This window comes from Ostrea edulis, chromosome 2 (genome assembly GCF_947568905.1).
Source record: "Ostrea edulis chromosome 2, xbOstEdul1.1, whole genome shotgun sequence".
NCBI classification, from domain to species: Eukaryota; Metazoa; Mollusca; class Bivalvia; order Ostreida; family Ostreidae; genus Ostrea; species Ostrea edulis.
Genome location: NC_079165.1, coordinates 105209643 through 105221918, shown reverse-complemented (window position 1 = coordinate 105221918; position 12276 = coordinate 105209643). Strand labels below are relative to the sequence as shown.

The following is a 12276-nucleotide window of genomic DNA, read 5'->3' as shown; positions in this document are numbered from 1 at the left end:
TTGTTTGAATAATCATCAGGTGTATAGTTTGAATAACCATCACAAAGTCAGGTGTTTAGTTTGAATAATCATCACAATGTCAGGTGTTTAGTTTGAATAATCATCAGGTGTTTAGTTTGAATAATCATCACAAAGTCAGGTGTTTATATATATAGTTTGAATAACCATCACAAAGTCAGGTGTTTAGTTTGAATAATCATCAGGTGTTTAGTTTGAATAATCATCACAATGTCAGGTGTTAAGTTTAAATAATCATCACAATGTCTGGTGACTGTTATTTTTAGTTGTTATTGCTCAATCTGGTTGCTAGTTTAAGTAAACATTTCTCCTTCTGGTTGTACACTTTAGTATATATTAACTATGAGTGAGTCTGATTGTAAGTTTTAGTAAATGTTAGTGAGTCTAATTGTAAGTTTTAGTAACCGATATCACAGTCTGATTGTAAATTTCTGTAAGCATCACTCAGTCTGATCATAAATTTAGTATATTGTCGTAAGTTTCAGTAACCATCTTTATATACCCCCCTTCAATTGAAGCTAGAAGGGTACTGATAAAACAAAACAGATTCAGGGCTTTAACTAATTTTTAGCTGGTCGGAACAACTGTCTAGAGAGCTATTGTCATGACCACTGTGTCAGCGTCACACTTTAAGGGAAAAACTTTAACCTGGGCTATATTTTTTGAACCAAGGGGAATAGGGTTTTGATATTTCACATATAGATGCCTCATGAAGAGACCTTTGCATTGGTACCAAGACTTTTGACCTTGTGACCTTTACTGTGGACTTTGACTTACTTTTTAAAAACTTTAACCGTGGCTATATCTTTTGAGCCAAGGGGATAGGGTTTTAATAATTTACATGTAGATGCCTCGTGAAGAGACCTTTGTTGTCACTGGTACCAATACCTGACCTTGTGACCTTGGACTTTGACCTACTTTTTAAAAACGTTATCCTGGATCAATAGGGATAGAGATTTGATTTCTCTCATATCTACGTATGTAAGATACAGATATTCTATGAAAGAAAGGTATGTAAGATATTTCTATCTTTCATATCACGTGACGTTTATCTTACATATCCCGTGACGTCATAATCAATACACAACTAGTTTGCAACTTACCTCGCCTCGATTGACGAACACTAGCGTCTGCAAATCTCTTGTACAAAAACTGACAGATTGTAATGTCCTTGATAATCTCCAGGTGTATGTGACCGGACACAGAAATACACATTCCTTGAACAATTACTGCACACTCAACAACAGTCACAAATTCCTCATACACCTATGTCATCCGGTGCATTATGCCAGTTCACAGAAACCCAGCCCACACGGGCTATTACTTCTAGGCCTACCTCCACATTCACTCTGTCAACGTCTACTGTCCGTGCCTCAGGTGAAATAAGTGCCTTCAATGTTCATGAGACTCGAATCCTTGCACGCGTGAAAAACGAAAGTCTAGCCATGCCCATATTCACCAACAAAAAGCACTTGGAATTCCTCTTCACACACTCGTCATTAAATAACTGTTCAATTAACATCAATATCAATGCTCCTCTAAGAAAAAAAAACGTGCATTTGTGGATTCATATTCTGATTAGGTCTGTCAAAATGTTTCGCGCTGATGACTGTCGAGTTACGTCACGCATCACCTTGATTATTGATCGATTTATTCAAAGAGGAATAACTCTAATACAATTCACTTATACACTCGTCGGCCGATTTTTTTCGGCAACATAGTTGCCAAAATGAAGATCGTAGAATTCGATTCTGGTGTTATTTTTAATGTACAGCGAAAAATTAATTAATTGGAAAATTCTCAAAATGGCGTCACTAGGCACAAGGAAAACGGAAAACCTCTAGAAATATGAGAGAAAAATACTCTCTTATGAGTTGCCATGAAATATTAAGGTGATTCTACCCTCGGGTTTGCAAAAAAACGGTAAAACCCTCGGCAAAGCCTCGGGTTTCACAGCTTTTTTGCAACCCTCGGGTGGAATCACCTTATATTTCATGGCTACTCATAAGAGAGTCTTATAATCTTACATATAGATGCCTTATGAAGAGACCTTTGATTTGGTAGAAGATATTTGACCTAATGACCTTTGCTTTGAACTTTGACATACTGTCCAAAAACTTAAACCTGGGTTATGTCTTTTGAACCCAGAGTGATAGGGCTTTGATGTTTCAAATATAGATGCCTCATTAGAAGACATTTCTTTTGTTACCAGAACAATTGATCTTTGACCTACTTTTCAAAAACATTAACCTTGGCTATATCTTTTGAACCAAGGGGATAAGGATTTGATATTTTATATTTAGATGCCTCATGACCAGGCCTTTGATATTGTGTCAAATCTTTTGACCTAGTAACCTTGGACTTTGACCTGTTTTTCAACAACTTTAACCTTTTGAATGGTAGGTTAAGTAGAGTCATGCTTCCCGGCAAGCTATGTTGTCTTCTGACAACTCTTGTTTTACTTAGCATAGTGAAATTTCTTACCATTATAAGGATTGATTTTGGGATCAATAGATCAAAATTCAAGTAAACTGAATATGTATACAAGAAAATGGTTAAGAAGTTTTGAAAGTTATTATTCCATTTCGTGTTGATATATACAGAAATGATTAAACTTGTGCATCAAAAGCCAGAAAATGGGATAAGGATTATCCCTAGTGTTTTGGAGGGTCCATAGTTCAAATTAATCTGTCAGTCTATCAAGTGAAAAAGTTTTTACTCTTAGAATTGAATGAATACCTACTGGAGCTGAAATGATTTAACACACATATGTCGAATTCATGAGACAAGAACTGAAATGAGGAAACAATATGTAGGCCATAAGTGATTTCCATTATTTTACCAGTGGCATCGCCATACTTCACACACAAACTTACCATGGATAAGGATGATCTCTATTGATGTTACCCATGCAGCTTTTGGGGTGTATAATAGTCCTGTTAGGACAGACCTAGTTTACTCTGGTTGTGAGTTTTAATAACTATCTCTCAGAATGGTTGTTAATTAATTTTATTAGCTATCATTAAATTTGGTTTTTATTTGTGTTACTCATTGCTCAGTTTGATTATTAGTCTGTTAAGATATACCGGTATAGGGCTCACGGCGGGTGTGACCTGTCAACAGGAGATGCTTACTCCTCCTAGTCACCTGATCCCACCTCTGGTTTGTCTAGGAGTTCATGTTTGCCCTACTCTTAATTATGTATTCTTGATAGGAAATATGAGATTGATCATTGATCGTTATCTTCATCTTTTTATTATACATCATTGAATCTTGGTATTAGTTGTGTTTACCATCACTCAGTTAGTTGTTAGTTTTATTATACATCATTGAATCTTGGTATTAGTTGTGTTTACCATCACTCAGTTAGTTGTTAGTTTTATTAGCTATATCTTCAAATCTGTTTGTTAGTTATGTTAACCATATTTCAGTCTGATTGTTAGTTTATTAACCATCATTGAATCCGGTTAATAATTGTGTTAACCATCACTGTATCTGGTTGTTAGTTGTGTTAACCATCATTGGATCTAATTGTTAGTTGTGTTAACCATCATTGGATCTAATTGTTAGTTGTGTTAACCATCATTGGATCTAATTGTTAGTTGTGTTAACCATCATTGGATCTAATTGTTAGTTGTGTTAACCATCATTGGATCTAATTGTTAGTTGTGTTAACCATCATTGGATCTAATTGTTAGTTGTGTTAACCATCATTGAATCTGGTTGTTAGTTGTGTTAACCATCACTGTATCCGGTTGTTAGTTGTGTTAACCATCATTGGATCTGGTTGACAGTTAGATTTACCATACCGTAGTCATTATGATTCTAATCTTCTTGACAGTGATTCGCTCAGCTGTGCTGATACAGAAGTGGTACCGGCGGTATTTAGCAAGAACAGAAGCCAGAAGGCGGTGCACATGGACCATATTCCAATCTATAGAATATGCTGGGGAGCAAAATCAACTAAAGGTACATTTCTTAAATCATGTTGTGATTATTTAAAGACTATTTACTGAAATAATTGAACAACTACGTTTCTTGTTATGTAAATAAAAATCAAAGCTGGCTGTTGGCAGTGCATCTCATTCTCCTTTTTATGTTCCCTTTTCTAGTTGCTATAATTTTTCTAGGAGGAGGGGTCATATGTAGTTTATTTTCAGTTATGGTAGTCATTTTATGCCCTCGTAATCTGAAATTTGGAGGCACATAGTATTTAGATTACCTGAACTGAAAGCTCAAGTGAGCTTTTCGGATCGTCTGTTGTCCGTCATTCGTCTGTAAACTTTTTACATTTTCAACTTCTCCAGAACCACTGGCCAAATTCAGCCAAACTTAGTAGAAAGCATCCTTGGGTGAAGGGCTTTCAGGTTCACTCAAATTAAGGGTCATGCCCCTTTCAAAGGGGAGATAATCACAAAAATGCAAAAATAGGGTGGGGTCGTTTAAAAAATCTTCTTCTCAAGAACCACTGGGCTAGAAGAGCTGACATTTACATGAAAGCTTCCTGACATAGTGGAGATTCAAGTTTTTTAAAATCATGACCCCTGGAGATAGGTTGGGGATAGCTAGGGGATACAAATTTTACATAAAAATATATAATGAAAATCCATTGAAAATTTTCTGAATTATCACTGGACCAGAAAAGTTTACATTTAAGTGAAATCTTCCTGACACAGCGCTGATTCGAGTTTGAAAAAATCATGACCCCATCCCCCATGGGTAGGATGGGGCCACAATAGGGGATCAAAGTTTTACATACAGATATATAGAGAAAATCTTTAAAAATCTTCTCAAGAACCAATGGGCCCAAGAAGTGTACCTTTACATGAAATCTTCCTGACATAGTGCAGATTCAAGTTTGTAAAATTCATGGCCCCCAGGGGTAGGATTGGGCCACAATAGGGATCAAAGTTTTACATGTGAATATATAGGGAAAATCTTTAAATATGGGCCAAGGTGACTCAGGTGAGTGATGTGGCCCATGGGCCTCTTGTTGGTCCATCTGTTTGTCCACAGAAACTTTAACCTTGGTCATAGCTTTTGAATGGATGGTGACATGGCTTTCATATTTCCCATGTGTATAATTCCTTTTGACTAGACCTTTCTTTTGTTACCAAAATGTTTGGGGTTTGACCTTAACCTTGCCCATAACTTTTGGTGATTCCATTAGATAAGATATCTTTCTTTAGGTAACAAAAGTTTTGATATCATTACCTTGCCCATAACTTTGGAATGCAGTTAGTGCTATAGGACTTTCATACCAAAATTTTTGGCCTCTTGACCTTGGAGTTTGGTCATGCATGCAGTGTTTCACCATATCTTGTTGTTTTTTTCAATTAACATTAAAGAGGCATGGACACAATTTTGGTAAAAAAAATACTTAGATATTTATCAATGATATTATAGTACTTGATATGTGTAGAACATAGCAACAAATATTGTGTAAATATAAAGAGTATATCCGATGTAGTTATATTTTAATCCACTTTTCAATGAAAGATATTTATTTCTATAACAGGAAAAGGTTGATTTCAAACAATCCCAATCTAATCAAAATTAGCTGTTATGAATCTGCCACTGCTTCTTTGAGAAGCGGTAGCAGATTCCAAACAGCTAACCTTAATTTGATTGAAACGATCCAAAATCATTTATATGCCCCGTTAAGACGGTATTTTTTAGCTTACAAGATTATTTCTCAAAAACTTGAATATTAAATCATCTCTCAACACATTCAGAGTGGATAATAAGAACCATACATGCTTTTAGGAACAAAAACAACTGTCATAGTTGGAGATTTACAGAGCCCACCTTTTATGTTTCAGGATATGTGCTAAGAGACTCCGTTACCTAGCCATTATCTTGGGCTTTTCTGTGTTAATGTTTCAAGAGTTTTCCATTATATTTTAGCATTTTTTTAAAGGCATTTTGCCATTACTTCATTGATTTACACTAAAAAGCATCATGGAACTTAATAGATGATTAAATGAGGAAAATGTTTGATGCAGAATATATATAAACTGTCTTTATATCCCAGAGTAAGTGCATTTAACCTTTCTTTATGTTTCACTCTAATGGACGAGGGTTTAAGATAATTACACAGATTAGAGTATTGATCAGTGGGAGTTACGTTTTTTTTATCAATTTGTATTTATTTTGTTAAGTTGGATTTGATGTCTCAAGGCAGCACATAATAGAGTATTCACTGTCATCTATCAAGGAAGTTAAAAGAAATAACAAATTCCTGATAGTGCTAACTAGTGTTGGCAGTCCAGAAGCACATTTGTCTTTGAACTGAAATGGAAGATGACATGAAAGAAGTTTACTTAGGAACCAGTCATATTATCTAGCCAGCCTACTTTCCATCCAGTGCATTCAAATTTTTTTATATTTTAATTGAAATTTTTTTCCTTAAACATCATTTTCTTCAAGAGAATAGGATTGGGCGACAGACAATGCCTAAACATGGCTTCTCCATTCTTAGTTAATGTGCTATATGTGGATACAGTAATACCCCATTCACACAGAGCCTTGTAATTCCGGAACTGAATGATATTGACGCACAATCTGCACTAAATTTTGAAGCTGTTAATCTAGCTGCATTCACACCATTTTAAAGAAGTGGACTGACGTTCCAATTTATATTAATTGGAATTTGAGTTTGGCATACAAACATGAGGCAAGCTTGTATCTGTGTTGCACAATTGATCTCATGTGCAGCAAGATAAAATAAGATGTTGAAACAAGAGGCCCATAGGCCACAACAGCCACCTGAGTCACCTTGCTCATGCAAAAACAATCACACTTTTGAAAGTCACGGTCTGGAAATCTACTCTACATGAGTTCAAGTGAAAGTCACGGTCTGGACAATCTATTCTACATGAGTTCAAGTGAAAGTCACGGTCTGGACAATCTATTCTACATGAGTTCAAGGCTATATGTATTATCTATTTTTTTTTAATTTTTATTATGAAGAATAAACAATGAGACTGTGCACTCTTCTAAGAGATTGTGGCCTCTCCTGTAAGCTTCCAAGGGATCATGACCTATAAAAACACACATACATGTACAACACACACATACATGTACAACACACACATACATGTACAATACACATACATGTACAACACTCTTCTGAAACTACTGACCCAATCTTGATACAGAGCATCTTAGTGTGAAAGGGAATGAAAGTATTGAATTTCTTAGGTCATGATCCCTTCAAATCTTACAGATGAGGTCAGAATCTCTTAGAATAGTGCAGCATTTAAAACTTTTCTCTTGAGGCCAGAATCTCTTAGAATAGTGCAGCATTTAAAACGTTTCTCTTGAGACCAGCATCTCTTAGAATAGTGCAGCATTTAAAACTTTTCTCTTGAGACCAGCATCTCTTAGAATAATGCAGCCTTTAAAACTGTTCTCTTCTGCTGAACACCAATCGTGTGATATTCTGGTGACTGTTGAGGCCTTTAGTTATGTGATACTCTGTTGACTGTTGAGGCCTATGGACCTTTAGTTATGTGATACTCTGGTGACTGTTGAGGCCTATGGACCTTTAGTTATGTGATACTCTGTTGTCTGTTGAGGCCTATGGACCTTTAGTTATGTGATACTCTGTTGACTGTTGAGGCCTATGGACCTTTAGTTATGTGATACTCTGGTGACTGTTGAGGCCTATGGACCTTTAGTTGTGTGATACTCTGGTGACTGTTGAGGCCTATGGACCTTTAGTTATGTGATACTCTGTTGACTGTTGAGGCCTATGGACCTTTAGTTGTGATGATCGGGTGACTGTTGAGGCCTATGGACCTTTAGTTATGTGATACTCTGGTGACTGTTGAGGCCTATGGACCTTTAGTTGTGATGATCGGGTGACTGTTGAGGCCTATGGACCTTTTGTTATTGGAACTTTGCCTACTGTTTCAATGATTGGACTTGATGACAATATTGCCTTGGACCTGGTTTTGTAGAGTAACATGAGGTACAGATTGTGTAAGTTTGGGACATGATAATTAGGAATCTGTTTCAATACTGTGAACAATAATGTAGGTAAAGAAATCTTTTGTCAATCCATCAGCTTTACAACTTTTTCAACACCATATTGAGCCAAATGGACACAGATGACCTGGGACAACCAAAGATTCTGCGAGCATTGTCTGTGTCACAAAGGCCTGCAGTAATTGGTAAGTAAAATACTTCAGGGTAATAGATGTTTAGACTAACAGCTAAGTTAATGAGTGTACTGAAAATCAGATTGTATGAGGGCTCTGCAACATGGCAGGTGCCTTATAATAATCCATCTGTCCATCCATCTGTCTGTCCATCAGCACTTTCTATGGCAAGCAATAACTTTAGTTTTCTTGGGAAGATTTTTATAAATTGTGTATACATATAGTTAGGCAGAGAAAGATTATTTTCAGATTTGGGAATTTTTTAATACTAAAAAGATAACAGCACTTTCTATGACATGCCTGCCTATAAAATATTCATTGCAAGATCCTTTCTGACTTGTTAGTTTTCTAGTTTCATGTGATAAATATCTGAGATTCGATCTCTACTTTCTCACAAAAATTACTCATTGCTAACAATGTTTCCTATTGATGTGTAATTTGCAAATGAAAGCTTGTATACAATGCCTCTAAGTCTTGGGGCAAAATAACTTTAATATACCATAGCAATGAGATTTTATTCTGATTGGAGTTTTCAATTGTCAGTTTGTTTGTTAGCTTTCCATAATTTTTTTACTTCTTCTCCAGAACCTCTTACAAATCACTTAAGTAAACCTAAAACAGCACAAAACACTCTTGGGTAAGTCACAGGGGTTAAGCCTGTTTTGGGCCCGAACTCTTGTGATACCATAAATATTTATGGTATCACAGAGTTCAGGCCCAAAACTGACTTAGCCCCTGTGGGGTAAATCATAAAGGGATTGTACCTTATTGAAATTAATGATCACATAAACATCCATAAGGATGACTTCTATTGTTTTCTAGGTTGAAAGGTCAAGGTCACCAGGTCACAGCTGGTAAGAAATGGTTTCTTAATACTGTACATTTCTTATGATATATATGAGTAATTAGAAAAGGGAAAGATTGCAAGCTCCACCTCCGAGCCTGATCCAGCCCCCACATCCCTGCCCCTCTCCAGCATCTCTGGGTCCCATTGCAACAGACTCTTTTAAGGATCAGCCATCTCCACCACCACCCCCCCCCCCCCCACCCCCCACAGTGATCAGAAGTCATGGTAATTTTCACCTGCAAAGGACAAACATCATTAGTAATTAGAGAAGCCTCTTTAGTGAAATCAAGTCTCACTTTTAATTATTCATCATGATATTAATTATAGATATTAATCATTTGGAGAAGTACAATTCATACTGAATGGCAGTTTTGCCAAATGATGTACTCAAGTATTGTAATAAATCTACAGTATCTCAAATACTACTTAATGAAACTTTGCATGCAAGGTGAAGATAACGAACAGTGATCAATCTCATAACTCCTACAAGCAATACAAAATAGATAGTTGGGCAAACACGGACCCCTGGACACACCAGAGGTGGGATCAGGTGCCTAGGAGGAGTAAGCATCCCATGAAGAGTCACCATGACTAATTAGGGATGGATTCAGGTGTCATCATTCAGACAAATTAGAAAATATGCACCTTTCTGCCATGGACCCTCATTAGGCTTTCTTGCTTACATTGGCAACATTCAACACTGAAATGGAGTCAGGAAACTTGAATTATTGAGGACTACATTTTCAGTGGAATTGTAAAATATCACTTTATTCCCTTAGTTGAAATATTTAAATGTGCCGACTTTTGTATTGAGTAGAACAAAATCACAACAAGCAAAGATTTTAGAATATGGGAATAAATCTTAATTGACAGAAGTAACAGAACAGAGGCATTTTGAACTTTTCAGATTAGTATGACAAAAATATGACCAATGTGCAAATATAATAAGCCTAAAGGGAAATTCAGTCTTCTTTATATCTTATTGAATTTGCTAATCGTTTGATAGTTCTGACATAGTGTATATGCTGCAAATTAGGACAGAATTTATAATTTAATGCTACATGTAGTATACATGACAAATGTTAAGGCCCTCTGGTGGAATGTTCTCCGATATGAAAATAGTGTGACTTTGAAGTAACCTTGACACAAAAATAAGAACCTGTCACACCCAGTCTTCTACTAGTGTCAAAAGAATGTAAAATAAGAACTGTCACACCCAGTCTTCTACTAGTGTCAAAAGAATGTAAAATAAGAACCTGTCACACCTAGTCTTCTACTAGTGTCAAAAGAATGTAAAATAAGAACCTGTAACACCCAGTCTTCTACTAGTGTCAAAAGAATGTAAAATAAGAACCTGTAACACCCAGTCTTCTACTAGTGTCAAAAGAATGTAAAATAAGAACCTGTCACACCTAGTCTTCTACTAGTGTCAAAAGAATGTAGAATAAGAACCTGTAACACTCAGTCTTCTACAAGTGTCAAAAGAATGTAGATATTTGATAGTTCTTGCAGAGTTGTTGTTGTTAATATTGTACATATCAAATGTTATCTAAATTTAGTCTTAATTATCAAGTGTTGTCTTAGTCAAATGTAATACACACTTTGTGGGTGTTAATTTGAAAGATATCTAATTGTGGAATAAATGTGACGTAAATCGAACACTCACTTATGAACATGGAGTAGCTGAGAAGCCATTCATTCCCACATTATCATGCTAAAACAAACCTGAGTCTCCCAATAAATCCACACTTAATGTGTCCAGTGTTTTGCGGCTACAAAAATACTTTGACCACTATATAAGTTATATCTCACATAATACAAACAAGCTTAACAAAAAATACATTGAAATTGCATACATTTATTATTGACAAAAAATGGTAAATATTTACATGTACTAATGTTTTATTAGCTTCAGGACAATTTAGCTCTCTGGGAAAGACCAGAGTATTGAAATTTAATTTTGATATCTTATGAGAGCAGTAACGTTAATGTAATATTCAAAATGATTCAATCATTTCATAAATGAATTGGAATGATATATATAGAATATTTATGTGAAAAATACTCATAGGGGAAAATGGTGAATATAGACAAGGTTGTTTGTTAATAGAGAGCAAATGTATTGAAAGTATCAATTGTATTTTTTTCTATGCAAAAATTACATTTTATACATTACTAAACACACAAATAACATTCACAGTTTATTCACATTTATACATGTTTATCCACAGACACCACCTACTGTACAATAAAATAATAACATAAATAAAATCTACATATTTGGCCTTCTCGGGGGCTACTCACGTCACAACAATAAAAAATCTGGAAACCCCAATGCTGATATCCTGGGTTAACCTAATGAACACGGGTTGACATCATTGAGCCGACCTATTTAGTACTCGGTTTGACCTCTTCGGGAAACCCATCAGAACCCGTGTTGACACCATCGGGTAAATACTAACTATTGGTACCCGGGTTGACATCATCAGGTAAATACTAACTATTGGTACCTGGGTTGACACCATTGAGTAAATATTATACATTTATTGCATGATAGTGAGGGAGATATGAAGATTTATTCACCCAAGAAAAATCATATTTCCCGAGGGCAACGCCCGAGGGGAATATGATTTTTCTTGGGTGAATAAATCTTCATATCTCCCGAACATTCATGCAATAAATTGTTTATTATACCGAAAAAAAGCAAGACTACAAAAGTGGATTTGAAATTGGAGTCCTCTCATCTATATACATTGTATGTAGCTGAGATCGTCCTAACAGTAACACCGCGCCGTCAACGTATTACGGTAGAAGGTACAAACAACGAAATACAGTGATAATCAGATATGATAACCAGTTTTTGTATTTTCATTCTCCTTGAATGCTGATTTACTTGCATGTTTTTGTATCAACCAAAACCATGCATTCTACTGTGTATCAGAGACCCGCATAGTTTGTGCCTTACGAACTATTCATGAAAGTAGAATGACTCAGACTTATTGTGACGTCACAATACACGTCGTCTACCTTGACGTTAAATTTATGGAAAATGCATGAGGCTGCCCAAGGGGTAAATATGATAGGGAGATATGATGTTTGAGAGGGAGATATGAAGTTTTGTCATCCCTGGCACGTGACTGTCTAGACCAATCAGATTACGCGTTGCATAGAATTCTCATACTGAAGTATAATAATAAATATTAGTACCTGGGTTAACACTGTCAGGTAAATACTAACTACTAGTAC

General features: G+C 35.8%; 1 protein-coding gene across 1 annotated transcript in view; it reads left to right on the top strand.

The window, feature by feature from the left end:
• Positions 1-12276, top strand: part of LOC125667313 (serine/threonine-protein phosphatase with EF-hands 2-like) — a 75350-nt gene that overhangs the window by 24449 nt on the left and 38625 nt on the right. Inside the window, exons 4-5 of the mRNA XM_056155902.1 lie at positions 3860-3987; positions 8090-8195. Coding sequence (XP_056011877.1) covers positions 3860-3987; positions 8090-8195 — 234 coding nt within the window. The remainder of the gene's footprint in view (positions 1-3859; positions 3988-8089; positions 8196-12276) is intronic.